Source organism: Schistocerca serialis, chromosome 3 (assembly GCF_023864345.2).
Source record: "Schistocerca serialis cubense isolate TAMUIC-IGC-003099 chromosome 3, iqSchSeri2.2, whole genome shotgun sequence".
Taxonomy (NCBI): domain Eukaryota; kingdom Metazoa; phylum Arthropoda; class Insecta; order Orthoptera; family Acrididae; genus Schistocerca; species Schistocerca serialis.
The window spans coordinates 795297075-795310051 of NC_064640.1; the positions used below are offsets into that span (position 1 = coordinate 795297075).

Here is a 12977-nt window from a genome sequence, read left to right on the forward strand (position 1 = left end):
TATGATGACAAATCTTATATCATTGTCAGATGAACCCTGGATGAGTAAATAAATAAATACATTACTGGACAAACATAGTTAAAATTTGATGAACAATTGTACTAAACTATAGTAGAAACAATAAAAATTGGAAATTGCAAAAAATTAAATTTTATCCTCTGTAAAGCAGGAAAAACATATTTTGCAGTCTATTAAGTACATACAGTTGTTTCCCAGGAAGAATGGTCAATATTCAGGCATATGACAGGAACAATCATTGGAAGCAAAAAGGTCTAGTAAGCATGGACTTTAAAATATACACTATATCTTAAGAGCTATAAGCACTTGTTCAGTAGAAGAGATGTGTTTCACAGTAGCTTTACCAGAAGATGTGTGTTTCATAGCAGTGAAGATGAACAAGTGCTCATAGCAGTAATACTGTCCATTTTAGAGCTCATATTTAGTAGACTTTTCTGCATTGAATGGCTGTTCCTGTCATATCCCTGAGTATGAACCATTACTCCTGGGACACCCTATATAGATGTTGAACATATAATGTGCATTGTAAAGATAACATTTATCATTGCCAATAATGAAGAAATTGACAATTATAAAAAAAGTTCATCCCTTCCCCCTGAAAGAGGCTACACAGATATGTATCGGAGGTTTTTTTTTTTTTTTGTCTTGGGGCACAAAAACAACTAGGGTCCTATGTGCCCATGTCAGAACTGTAGAGCACGAAGACAAAGAGAGGAGTTTAAAAATTACTACATGTTAATCCCAATTGATGAAAGAAAAGACAACTAACAACAGGGACGTGGAGAAAAGTCTATAAAATATGCCACAGAGCAATGGAGGTCCTGAACTAAAAATTAAATGGCCTTCGCCATATTGCTAAAACGGATAAAAAGTAAAATGCAGTCAACAGCCCACGCGTTGTTCACTAAAAAGGCTGATAACTCAGAAGGCAAACACAAATACGAATGTAAGTGGTTAAAAAAAAGGGATTTCATCAGGAAATGATGGACTGTCAAAGGTCGAGTGCAATGAGCACAAAGTGGTGGGGAACACACTTAACAAATGGCGATGGCTAAAAAGACAGTGCCCTATATGCAACCCAGCTAAAATGATCTCCTCACAGTGAGAGGGCCAAGCAGAGGTTGTCAAAGTCACTGGGAGAGGCTTAATTACCTGGAGCTTGTTCCTATGATGGGAGGACCAGTGGTGATGCCAAAGTGACATCATCTGCTGACAGATAGCAACACAGAGATCATCAGAGGGAATGTAAGAACAAACAGGCTTAGGTATGAGGACTGCAGCCTTGGCAGCAGCATCAGTGGTCTTGTTTCCTGTCAGACTGATGTGACCAGGGACCCACATAAACATCACAGTGGCTCCATCAAGAGTGAGCAAGTGACAGCTTCCCTGGACCCGTTCCACTAAAGGATGGACGGTGTACAGCAGACAGGCTTTGAAGGGCACTGACAGAGTCAGAGCAGATGATGCAATAGAAACGCCTGTGTTGCCAGATGTACTGTGTGGCCTGATACAGGGCAAAGGGCTCTGCTGTAAATACTGAGCAGTGTTCTATAAGTCGAAAAAGGAAAACGTTCGTGCAAATAATGAAGGCACACCTGACACCACAGTCAGTCTGATAGCCGTCAGTATACACAAAGTTACTATCGCGGAGTTCCGTGCAAAGGTCATGAAACTTATGGCAATAGAGTGAGGCTGGAATAGTGTGCTTAGAAAGTGAATGAAGGCCTGGGTGGAACGGGCTGCCACATGAAGCCAAGGTGGTGAAGGGTTCACACCCAACGGGAAATTTGCAGGCAGCTCAAAAGCTGGCGGAGCAAGAGCCGGAGGCAAACTCAAGGAGGTAATGGGGAAGAGGGACACACCCCATACTGGTGATCAAAGGAGTCATCGTAGTTGTGATGGCATAAGCTGTCGCCAGCACACTGGTCAGAAAAGATGTAGCAAGAAGATCGATAGTAGGCGCTCCGTCATTAGCTCTGTCACTGACGCACCAACACGCACTCCAGTTTGGTATCTGTCATTCATCGCATAGTGTGACTTGTGCTTCACCAGCAGTCAGGCTGATGTGGGCTAACATTGAAGAGCTTGTACCTTAACACATGGACACAAAGTTAAGTAGCAGCTATCTGTTTCAGTAAATAAAGAACCCTGTTAATACATGTGTGCAATTGTATTGTAGAAAGAGGATACCAGCCACCAAACAACTCTCTCTCTCTCGATTCCTATGGTACGTGGCGATGAGGACACTACAGTGGTGACAAGAATATAACAGTGGCAACAAGGATAATTCAGTTGCGATCAAAGTTAATCAACTTGGCTGAAGATTTTGCTTGCTTCTCTTGTATTTTAGCCTGCAGGGGTACTCATTTCTATTTCCTCAATTGTCATCGTATTTTTGTACGTATTACAGGAGGGGAGCAGCAGAACTAATCAAATTTCTCTTTGCGGAGGCTTTGCTTGCTTTTTTGCAATAACGTATTTGTGTAAACCATGGCTACCCCACCCCCTCCAACCCCTGCCCCCGTGCTACAGCTGCAGATGGATCTAATACAAGTTTTTCAGTTTCAGAAACAACAAATTGGTATCCTACTGATGATGGTACAACAACTACTCACTGCACAAGCTGTGTTGGCCACACAACAGACCAACCAACCAACCAACCAACCAACCAACCAACCAACCAGCCCAGCGAGTGCCGCCGACCAGTATACCAACGTTCCGACAATTTAACGACACAGAGGAGGAATGGCTTGAATACTGGACACATTTCCAAGCACATTGTCAAGTTCATCATATTGAAATTACTGTAAAGTTACAATACTTTCTTTCAGCTGCGGAGTTACCAGTGTTCAGGTTAATGCAAAAGCTATTCCCAACCGTGTCTCCTGACAAACTCAGCTATGACAAAGTAATCGCTGCATTAACTCAGTACTATGACCAGCAAGTCAAATAGCTGCAGCTACATATAAGTTCTTTTGCTTGCAGAAAAATCCAGAACAGATGTATCACCAGTGGTGCACAGAATTAACGGGTATGACAAGGAAGTGTAAATATAAGTGTAGTTGTGGCACCTTTTACAGTGATTTAATGATTAGGGATACCGTAACATTCAGTGTCCCAGATAATAGAATACGGGAACAGATCTTAAAGTACTCTGATCCATCACTTCCCCAAGTTTTGTAAATCTTACAGCTATAAGATTCGGATGCCAAATCTTACAGCTATAAGATTCGGATGCCATGTCGACCAATAAATTTGACTAGGAATCAATTTGTCATGCTGAGTCGCCTCTTGTTCACGATAGCCCCAAGCAGCCACAACAATGAGCATGTACATAGCTGTGTGGACAGCCACGTACACATGTAAACAGGCCTGTGAATTTAGTGAAGTCTTGATGTAGATGTTTTGCTCCTCAAGACAGGATTGCCCATCACGTAACGCAACGTGTAACACAGGTGGAAAAAAAAAAGGCCATGTCCGAGCAGTTTGTTTGCAATGGCACAAAAACACCAATTCTGTCCGCTCTCAGAAAAAACAGGCTCATGCACATGCAGTGAAAGCAGGTTTTCTAAAACTACAACAGGTTCTGATAAAAGTAAGATTAAGGTTGTGCCTCCTTCTGGCCCTGGCGCTGTGCAACGACATTCTCAAGAACTATTTGTCTCATTACGAATTGCTGGCCGTCGTGTGAACTTTCAGTTAGACACAGGTACCACAGAAACTTTGCTTAACTGTGCCACGTACAAACAGTTAGGCTCACCGTGCCTTTCTAAAACTAGCAAGCACCTCATTGCTTACAAGGGACAGGAAGTTCCAGAGGTTGGACAGTATAGTTTGCGTGCCCCGTACAAATCTCACACTAGGACTGTGTTGAAATCAAGACAGTGAGAACATATTGAGTATAGGTGTCTTTGATTTGTTTGGCCTTAGCATTCAAGACAATGTACTTTCAGTGTTGGCTTTTGAGCCAAAAGACAATGTAGCTAGCTTGGTTAAAGAATTTCCTGAACTATTTTCCAAAGGAACGGGAAAAGCTAATAATTTTGTAGTGCATGTTACATTGAAAGACAATGCACAGCCTAGTTTTTTCGGGCCCGCCCCATTGCAATTGCTTTAAGAGACAAAGTAGCCAATGGATTGAAAGAATTGCAAGATAATGGTGTAATTGCTCCCATTCAAGCTAGTCTATGGGCAAGTCCACTAGATTTGTTGCCTAAGCCTTCTGGTCGCATTCGCATTTGTGTTGACTTCAAATCTACAGGCAACCCACAGACAGTAGTTGACACTTACCCATTATCTTGCCCTGAGGAACTCATGGACAGGCTTGGTGCAGGAGGTTACTTTCCTATGATAGATTTGCATGATGCCTATTTGCAAATTCCACTGGATGAAGAATCACAGAAAGTGTCTGTTGTAAATACACACTTAGGAATGTTCAAGTATTTGCTTTTGCCCTTTGGCAGTGCTTCCGCATCTGCTATTTTTCAACATTGCTTGGAACAGCTGACTGCAATAGTGTCATTTTGTTCAAACTACCTTGATGATATTGTTGTCTTAGGTCACACACCAGAGGAACACATTGCCAATTTGTGTGCTCTTTTTTGAGTGTTGTTAGAAGCAGGACTCAAGTGTCATCTTGGAAAGTGTGACTTTTTAAAACTGAACTGCAATGCTTAGGTCACGTGATAAACAGTCAGGATGTGCACCCTCTACAATCTCATTTGCTTGCAATCCGTGGCCTGCCTGTTCCTGGCAATGTGTCTAAACTGCAGCCATTCATACCGAATGCCACTCAGATCACAGCTCCATTGCATCGCTTGCGTCACATAAATGTAGCTTTTGTGTGGACTAAAGACTGTCAAGATGCATTTCAGAAACTCAAAAATGCTTTGCTCAGTGACAGATGTTTAGTGCATTTTGACCATGCCAAGCCGACACTTCTTCCTATGGAATCGGCGCAGTGCTTTCACACAGGACTAGTGCACAAGACACATCTATTGCTTTTGCCTCAAAGTTGTAAACTCAAACTCAGTGCAATTATTCTCAAATAGAAAGAGAGGCTCTCACTACTGTGTATGGTGTGACAAAATTTAATCACTTTCTGTTTGGTCGGAAGTTCTATTTAGTGACAGATCACAAGCTGTTGCAATCCTTGTTTCATTGGTCAAAGCCAGTTCCTACACGCACTGCTCAAAAATTGCAGCATTGGGCTTTGCTGCTTTCACAGTATCAGTATGAAATTGTGTACAGACCTATGGCAATGCAGATGCCCTATCTCCCCTTCCAATTGGCCCAGACTCTGATTTTTATACATCTGCCACATCTTGTTGCCAAATCAATACCCAAGACTCTGAATTGCTGGAATATTTTCCTTGCACTACAGAAAAATTGCACAGGCCACAGAAGCCGACCCAGATCTCAAGTTTTCTTTGCATTACATTCACACGTCTTGACCTCGTTCACTGAACAGTATCCAGAACTCAGTTATGCACCAATACTTTGCACATCGGCATAGCCTTTCAGTTCAACATGGTGTGATTCTAGTTCAACATGGTGTGATTCTAGTTCAACATGGTGTGATTCTAGTTCAAAATGACAGTGGATAATCACGTGTGCTCATTCCAAAAGTGTTGCAAAAGGATGTGTTGCGATTGCTACACCAAGTCATTGGGGAATTGTTCGTACTAAACAGTTAGCATGCTGGCACTGTACTTGGCAGGGCATGGATGCCCATATTGAACAGATGACATCACAGTGTCTCGCATGCCTGAGATGAATGCTCCAGCCCCGGCCATTCAGAATTGTAAGATTTCATGGTTGGGCTGTGGGCTGTGTGGACATCGCTTGAGATGGCAATAACTGGCAGCATAGGCAATGAAGAAAAATGGTGCATGATCCTCAGCTAGTTGGGTTTACCTATCTGAAGCTTTCCACTGCTGACATTACTATTCACACACAGTGACACACTTGTTCTAGATTATTGTCTTGGTTTGCTACTCAGGTTTTGTTTGTACACTGTTGAAGATTCTATGGCTTGACATTTGACTTCCTCTCGGTGTGTCCTTTCAGATTTGTGTACGATTAGCTGTCATCCACCTGGCCTTTTTTGGCCATTTACTGTTTCCCTGGGAAAGCACATAGTGACACTCCCCCACTGGGGTTGTATGTTACAAGAAAGACAGATTCAAATTTAACCACCAAAAAAAGATTCTATCATCACGTTAACTGCCTAACAGAAGCCAACTGTCTGACTGTTTTACTTATGAGCCTTGCTATGGAGAATCCATTCCAGAAGACTAGAACAATTTTAAATCCATAGTATATCCCAGTATCTTTTGCCTGAGTCAATCTCTCTCTTCACCCCAATGTCATCCACTCTTCCACATACTATATGCTCCAAAAATAAATAAATAAATAAACCTAGCCATCCTGGATGCACCAAAGCTGGTTACAATGTTATCACAGAATCTCAGCTCTTGTTGCCTGACACTTCCAACCCACTGCCAACATCCTAACTTCTCAAATAACACACACACACACACACACACACACACACACACACACACACACACACACACACACACACACACACTCACATTTCTTAACTGTTTCCACACCAATATCACCTGGATCCCATGATGTCACAACATCACTTTCCTACACGCTAACATTCCCTGTGTCCACAGTCTTGCTGCTCTCTCTCTCTCTCTCTCTCTCTCTCAACACCCCCCTTCCCCTCCAACAGCCTACAGACTCCATACCCACCACATCATTTGTTGTAAACCTACAAGCTACATACTTATGCACCAACTACTATTCCTTTGAGGGGAATATATACAGAGATACCTGTTGCATGGTCATGGGCAGCCACACAGCACCATCCATCATGATTTATCTAGAGGAAATCTTCCTAGCCATAGACAATCCCAAACACTACAGACATCTGCCCAATCATACCCTTGCTCATCAACAGTACCTGCATTTTAAAAGCTGCCATCTCTTATACATTAGAAAGTCTGTCCAATATAGGTTCATCATGGATGGACAGAATATCTGCAGTGATGAGCAATCCCTTAACCAGTAGACTGAAGGCCTTATGCTTTTACAGACAGAAACGCATCCTCCCCCCCCCCCCCCTTTCTAAACCTATACCATAAACAGAATTTTCATGCCATATCCACAAATGCACCATTTCCATGAACCAGCTGTAAAGGTGCACCCCTCTACATCACCAAATCTCATCATGAACTGAACAGCTTAATAACATTCTTCACCAAAGCTTTGACTACTTATCATTATGTTTGAAAATAATGAACATCTTACCCACAACCCTCCCCACTGCTCCCAAAGTGGTAATCTTCCATCCATCAAATCTACAAAATCTAGCCCTATGCCACCTATCCAAGGTATGGCCCCCTGTGAAACAGTCTTATCATATACAGTCACTGCAATAACAAATTACAGCCACAGCATGCTAGTGATGTGGTTCGTTGTTTCACAATGATGGTGTGTTTCCACTGTTTTAATAGTCAACTGTATGTATGCAAGTCAAACTACTGATTTGTTGTCTTTATATTGACAAATGACAACAAATATTTTTTAAGCCCATCTAACAAGGAATGGCTGTTACTGGTGAATATTTTGTGAGTTTTTACTCCAAGAATTACAAACGAGAGTCCTCTGAACATTACAGCTCCCAAACCTAAATCTCCAATTGCTGTTAATCTGGGGCAATTATATGAAACCTGAACACCCTCCATAACAGCATCATGGAATGGTTCCATTCAAAAGTAATTGCCAAAAGTGTTAAGACATTCATCCCACTGGAATATGAGATGATCAATCCATGATCAATCCCTGTTTTGTAGAATTCAGTCGGCTGCTGAAGGATCCACAACTGCACCCACTCTTACACTTCCTCGTCCGACGGAAACCAACGTCCACATGTATCTTTCTTCAGGTCACCACAGATGTGAAAATCACATGGTGAAGGATCCAGGCTGTGTGGGGTAAGTTGCAATGTTTCACGACCAAATCATTGAAGCATAGCCTTCGTCCAACTTGCAATGTGGTGGCAAGTGTTATCGTGTGACTGGGTGATTCCGTCCAGCAGCATTCCAAGAGCCCAAGGGCAAATGTCAAAGCCAACAGTGAAAACATCCCCCATCTCCCCAACCAAAGAAATCCAAAGCTGTTCACACAAGTTCTGGTAAGGTCATGATGACCATCTTCTTCAACTGCAGGAGTCCTCTGCTCATGGAGTTAATCAAATGCATAACCATAATAATTGTGCAGTGCTATGAATACATTTTGCAGAAACTCCTATGTGCTATAAAGTCAAAACACCCAGGAATGCTGTCAGAGGAAATCGTCCTGTTGCATGATGACACCCACCACCTCATTGTCAATCGGACGAAGGCTAGACTTCTGTGATTTGGTTGCAAAACACTGCAACGCCATCTGTACAGCCTGTATCTTTCACCATGAGATTTTCACAACTTTGATGAACTGAAGAAAGTCATGCATGGATGTTGGTTTCAGTAGGATGAGGAAGTGCAAGAGAGGGTGGGGTTATGGATCCATCAGTGCATTCTACAAAACAGTTATTGATCGGTTCATCTCAAAGTGGGATAAATGTCTTAATGTGTGTGGTGATTACTTTTGAATGGAACCATTCCATGGTCCCATTGTGGTGCCATTCAGTTTTCATTTGACTGCCCCTTCTACATGACAAGGTGACATGTGACTGGTAACTGTGACTAACATTACATAAATAACTCAATGTGCAACATCTTCCTGCCTGCATCTTTGTGAACATATTAAAACCTATATTCTCTTTGAAACATTTATTGTGTCAAATAGTAAACATATATTACAAAATACATACCATTAATAAATTTCACAAATGATCGGAGTCCGTGCAATGTCAGAAGCTCTAGCGCATGAAATAACGAAACTGAAGCTGCAAAATCTGCATTTGCTGCTGCGAGTTGGTGAGGTGAAATGTGTTGTGGAGGATGTGAGCGGGTGTATTCCCACGACTTCAAAACCTAAATAAAAAGGTATCATACTGTTAGCCTTTAATGTCTCTTTTCATTCTTCCATAAAAATAAACTGAAAAGAAAAGAAAGAAAGAAAATAAAGAAGAGGAATTAAGGAAAGAAGTTAGAGAGTAGTATTAACTATACCTTATATTTGGCCAGCGATCGCACAGTGCCAGACAGTAATCTGCTCTGTATAAGTGGTCTCACATATATTTCTATAATCTGTAAAATAATTTTCTCAAGTCAATCATCAAATAGCTTCCAAAGCATCAACGTTTAGACTAGCCAATAGGACAAACAAACCTACATGGCAGCATTTGTAGCAACAATTACAGAAACTGCTTATGAACTCAAAATAACATGTGGAGTTCCTTAAGGCAACCAAGATGTTTCCACTGTCAGTGGTACTACAGTCTTTTAACTGTATCAGTAACTGATAAACTGAAGTTTACTAACAACAAAATATCAGAGTAAATTAACTGACTTGAAAGTATGAGTGCTGATCAACAAAGACCGAGACTGATTTTTTTCCTGTAGCTTCTGTGATAGTTTCCTAATGTACCACGAATATTTGAAATGAGAGTTTTTTTTTTTTTTTTTTACATATAATGTCCTTAGCTAGCAGCACTCTCATATTAGTAGGTTGGTGGTAATGTTCTATTTTGTAAACATTATTTGCATTTTGCATACTGAACAATGGAGGTGATGCAAGCGGAGCAGTACGGTGCAACAAAATTCTGTGTTCATTTACACCATACAGCCACTGAAGCTTACAAAAAGCTGCAGCAAGTGTATGGTGAAGATTCACTACCTCATGCAACAGTGTTTAGGTGGTTCAAGGACTTCAAAGAAGGCTGACTTGTCAGTGTTAAGCAAGTTGAGCCTGGTGTTTCAGCTTCTGTTGTGACTGAAGTCAACATGAACACAGCTGCTGTGATTGTCCATGAAGATTGATGGATAACATTATTTAACCTCAGTGAAATGTTGGTAATTTCAAATGGCAGTGTCTTTACAATTGTGCACAATCATCTCCTTATGAACAGTGTTTGTGCACAAGGTACCACATCTGTTGACATCCGAACAAAAGGCTGTGCAAATGGAGCCAAGCCGCGAGGTCCTGCATATCTTTGCTGATGGAGGGCATCTGTTTCTGGAATCAGTTATCAATGGTGATGAGTCACGGCTGCAACATTATGATCCTGAAGGAAAACAAGCCATCATGGAAATTGCCATGTTTTCCAATACCAAAAGAAAAAATGCGAAAGTTGTTCCATCTGCAGGGAAAGTAATGGTGATCACATATTTTGACTGTCACGGAATGATTTAACAGCATGCAGATCCCCTACATTGTTGTTACAGCAGCATATTACATGTCAGTATTGAGGAGGCACATTGCAAGGAAATGACCAGAGCTCGGTGGCGATTTCACCATGACAATGGTTGGCCTCACATTTCAAATCAAGTCATGCAGTTTCTGACTCAGTTTCATATTAACTGTGTACCGCATCTGCCCTGTAGCCCTGATCTTACACCCTGTAATTGCTTTTCATTCCCATCACTAGAGGCAAAGCTTTGGGGCATTTAATTTAAGAACTATCATGCACTGCTCAAGGAAAGTAAGACAATTCTCAAGGACCTAACAAAGAATGGCCTGCACCATGTGTTCAAGGACTGGCAGAGATGCTATAAAAAGTGCATTCAAGGAGGGGGAAGTACTTCGGAAAAGATCATGTAAACATTGAAATGAAGTAATACACATCTGTGAAAAAAATCAGTCTCAGTCTTTGTTCATCAGCTCTCGTAAATAACATTTATAAGTGATCAACAAGGATGATACACTAATTTGGTAACCAGATGCACTCATGAAATATAAAATTTGCTTTAGAAATGACTTTGTATGCCACTATAAGCTGCTGTTTACACCTGGAGCAAAACTGAAGTACAAAACATATTTTAAATATACAAATAAACATATATGTCAATACTGACTTACATTCATAAATTTGTCAAGAACAGTTTTCAGGTAGCCAGTTATCTTAACAATGACAGTTTCAATATTACGTTTATGTGTGTATTGCGCAACATCTGGTGATGTCTCAGTACGTGCTTCAATATGTGATATTTGGAGATTGTTTATCACCTGAAATAATAATAAAAAGTAAACAAGAACAATTAAAACCAGTTTACACCAATCTAGGAATTATTGCATGCAACAACATTATTGCAATGAAGATATAATAAAAAGTTACAAATATGTTCAACTCTTATCTCAACTGAGGTTTATCAATTCAAATAAGTTGTCTATTATTTACATTTCTGATTTCTTTCCTGTTTTTTTTTTTTATTTTATTAAAAAATCATATATCTAAATCTAAACATGAGTGAAAAAGGTTAAAACTTCAGATACCTATAGGCAGTAGTGTGCTGTTCAGTGTGGTGTTTGTGGCGACTGTAGTACTCACAATAACGCGAGTTGTGCTGCATGCAAAGTGGCGTAGCTGTTAAAGAGTCGCTGCCTGGTGTGCTGCAGGCTGTCACTTCAAACCTGAACACCAGTAATTGCCTGTTATTTAGTATTTATCATTTCTGGAAAGTTCTCAAAATATCTTATGTTTTATATTCCAGAATACTCAATTTTTGTGTAAATAGCAGCATTCTCCATCCTGGACTGCTGTTCTGTCTGTATGTATGTGTTTTGAATGAATGTGCTTTCAGTGCTAAGTGCTGTACTTCACTCATAACCCTGCTTCTGTATCTGGACTTGATAAGGCTACAATGTGACATTGTTTGGTGTGTCTGTCTGGTGGAGACACTGGGTACTTCAAACCATTGACATAACCCTGTCCAAATAATACTATGTAGAAGATGTCATATATATGGGCAGGAACCAGAATACAAAAGAATATCGTTACCAAGGTCTGTGTGTTCAGAAAACCAATGGATTTCAAAGCAGAAACAAGCCAGTTGCATGTCAGGCATCCATTAACTTTTTTTTTTTTTTTTTTTTTTTTTTTTTTGAGATGTGACATTTGGTGTCAATCAGCAGCAAGTCCGCTTAGCAGAAGAACAAACGAAGAACAGGGCCCAGTGTCATGGAGAAATTACACAGATTACATACAGAACGTTTTGGCCCTATGCCTCATTGTCAGTTTCAGATTCCCAGAAGCTGACAAAATCTCACACTTGATGAAAGGAGTCACCAAAGACCTGTGGATCACCGAAGATCTGTACCAAGCTCTTCTGGTAAGGATGTCATAACAACAAGGGAATTCATCAAGTGGTGCCAGAACAATGAGGAAATGCAACAGGAAATACTTTGACAAAAAAACTATGATCGACTCCCAAATGTGGTTTCGATGGCAGTTGTGGAAGATAACCACAACCTTGCCTCTCTCATACATTGGGTAGTAGGGGAAGAGATACAGCAGTTTATGGCAGCCAAACCAAGTAGGCAAGAGATAGCAGCCATAAATGTTGACCCTATACATCAGAAGGTAACCGCTGTAGAAGTAGTGTATTGATCCTTAGCACCAATCTCTACCACCAGTCGAGTGTGCCAGGTAGAATGGACTTGGCCAACTTACGACTTACACCGCTGTCATCAAACAACAAGCCAGTATCTAGCCAGAGCAAGTACAAACAACTCTGCTGCTAAGTATGGTGTCCCACAGCAGAACGCATATTTAGAGGACAGATGACAACATGCTGATATGTTTCTACTGTGGATGCCCTGGAAATGTTGGATGGACAATTGCAGAGAAAGAAGGCAAGTTTTTGACTACTACTATGCTGCCAGACATCAACTATCACAAAGTTCTATTCATGCCAGACAACTGCACATGATTATAGTCGATCTCTGGGACTAAGCCTGTTGCTGTATCCTGCACAAGGTCGTTCCTAAACATGCCATAGTAG

At 41.0% G+C, this 12977-nt stretch overlaps 1 protein-coding gene across 1 annotated transcript in view; it reads right to left on the minus strand.

The window, feature by feature from the left end:
* Window positions 1-12977, minus strand: part of LOC126470637 (Fanconi anemia group M protein) — a 243069-nt gene that overhangs the window by 112718 nt on the left and 117374 nt on the right. Inside the window, exons 7-9 of the mRNA XM_050098618.1 lie at window positions 11056-11202; window positions 9207-9284; window positions 8906-9068 (exon numbers count right to left, since the gene is read on the minus strand). Coding sequence (XP_049954575.1) covers window positions 8906-9068; window positions 9207-9284; window positions 11056-11202 — 388 coding nt within the window. The remainder of the gene's footprint in view (window positions 1-8905; window positions 9069-9206; window positions 9285-11055; window positions 11203-12977) is intronic.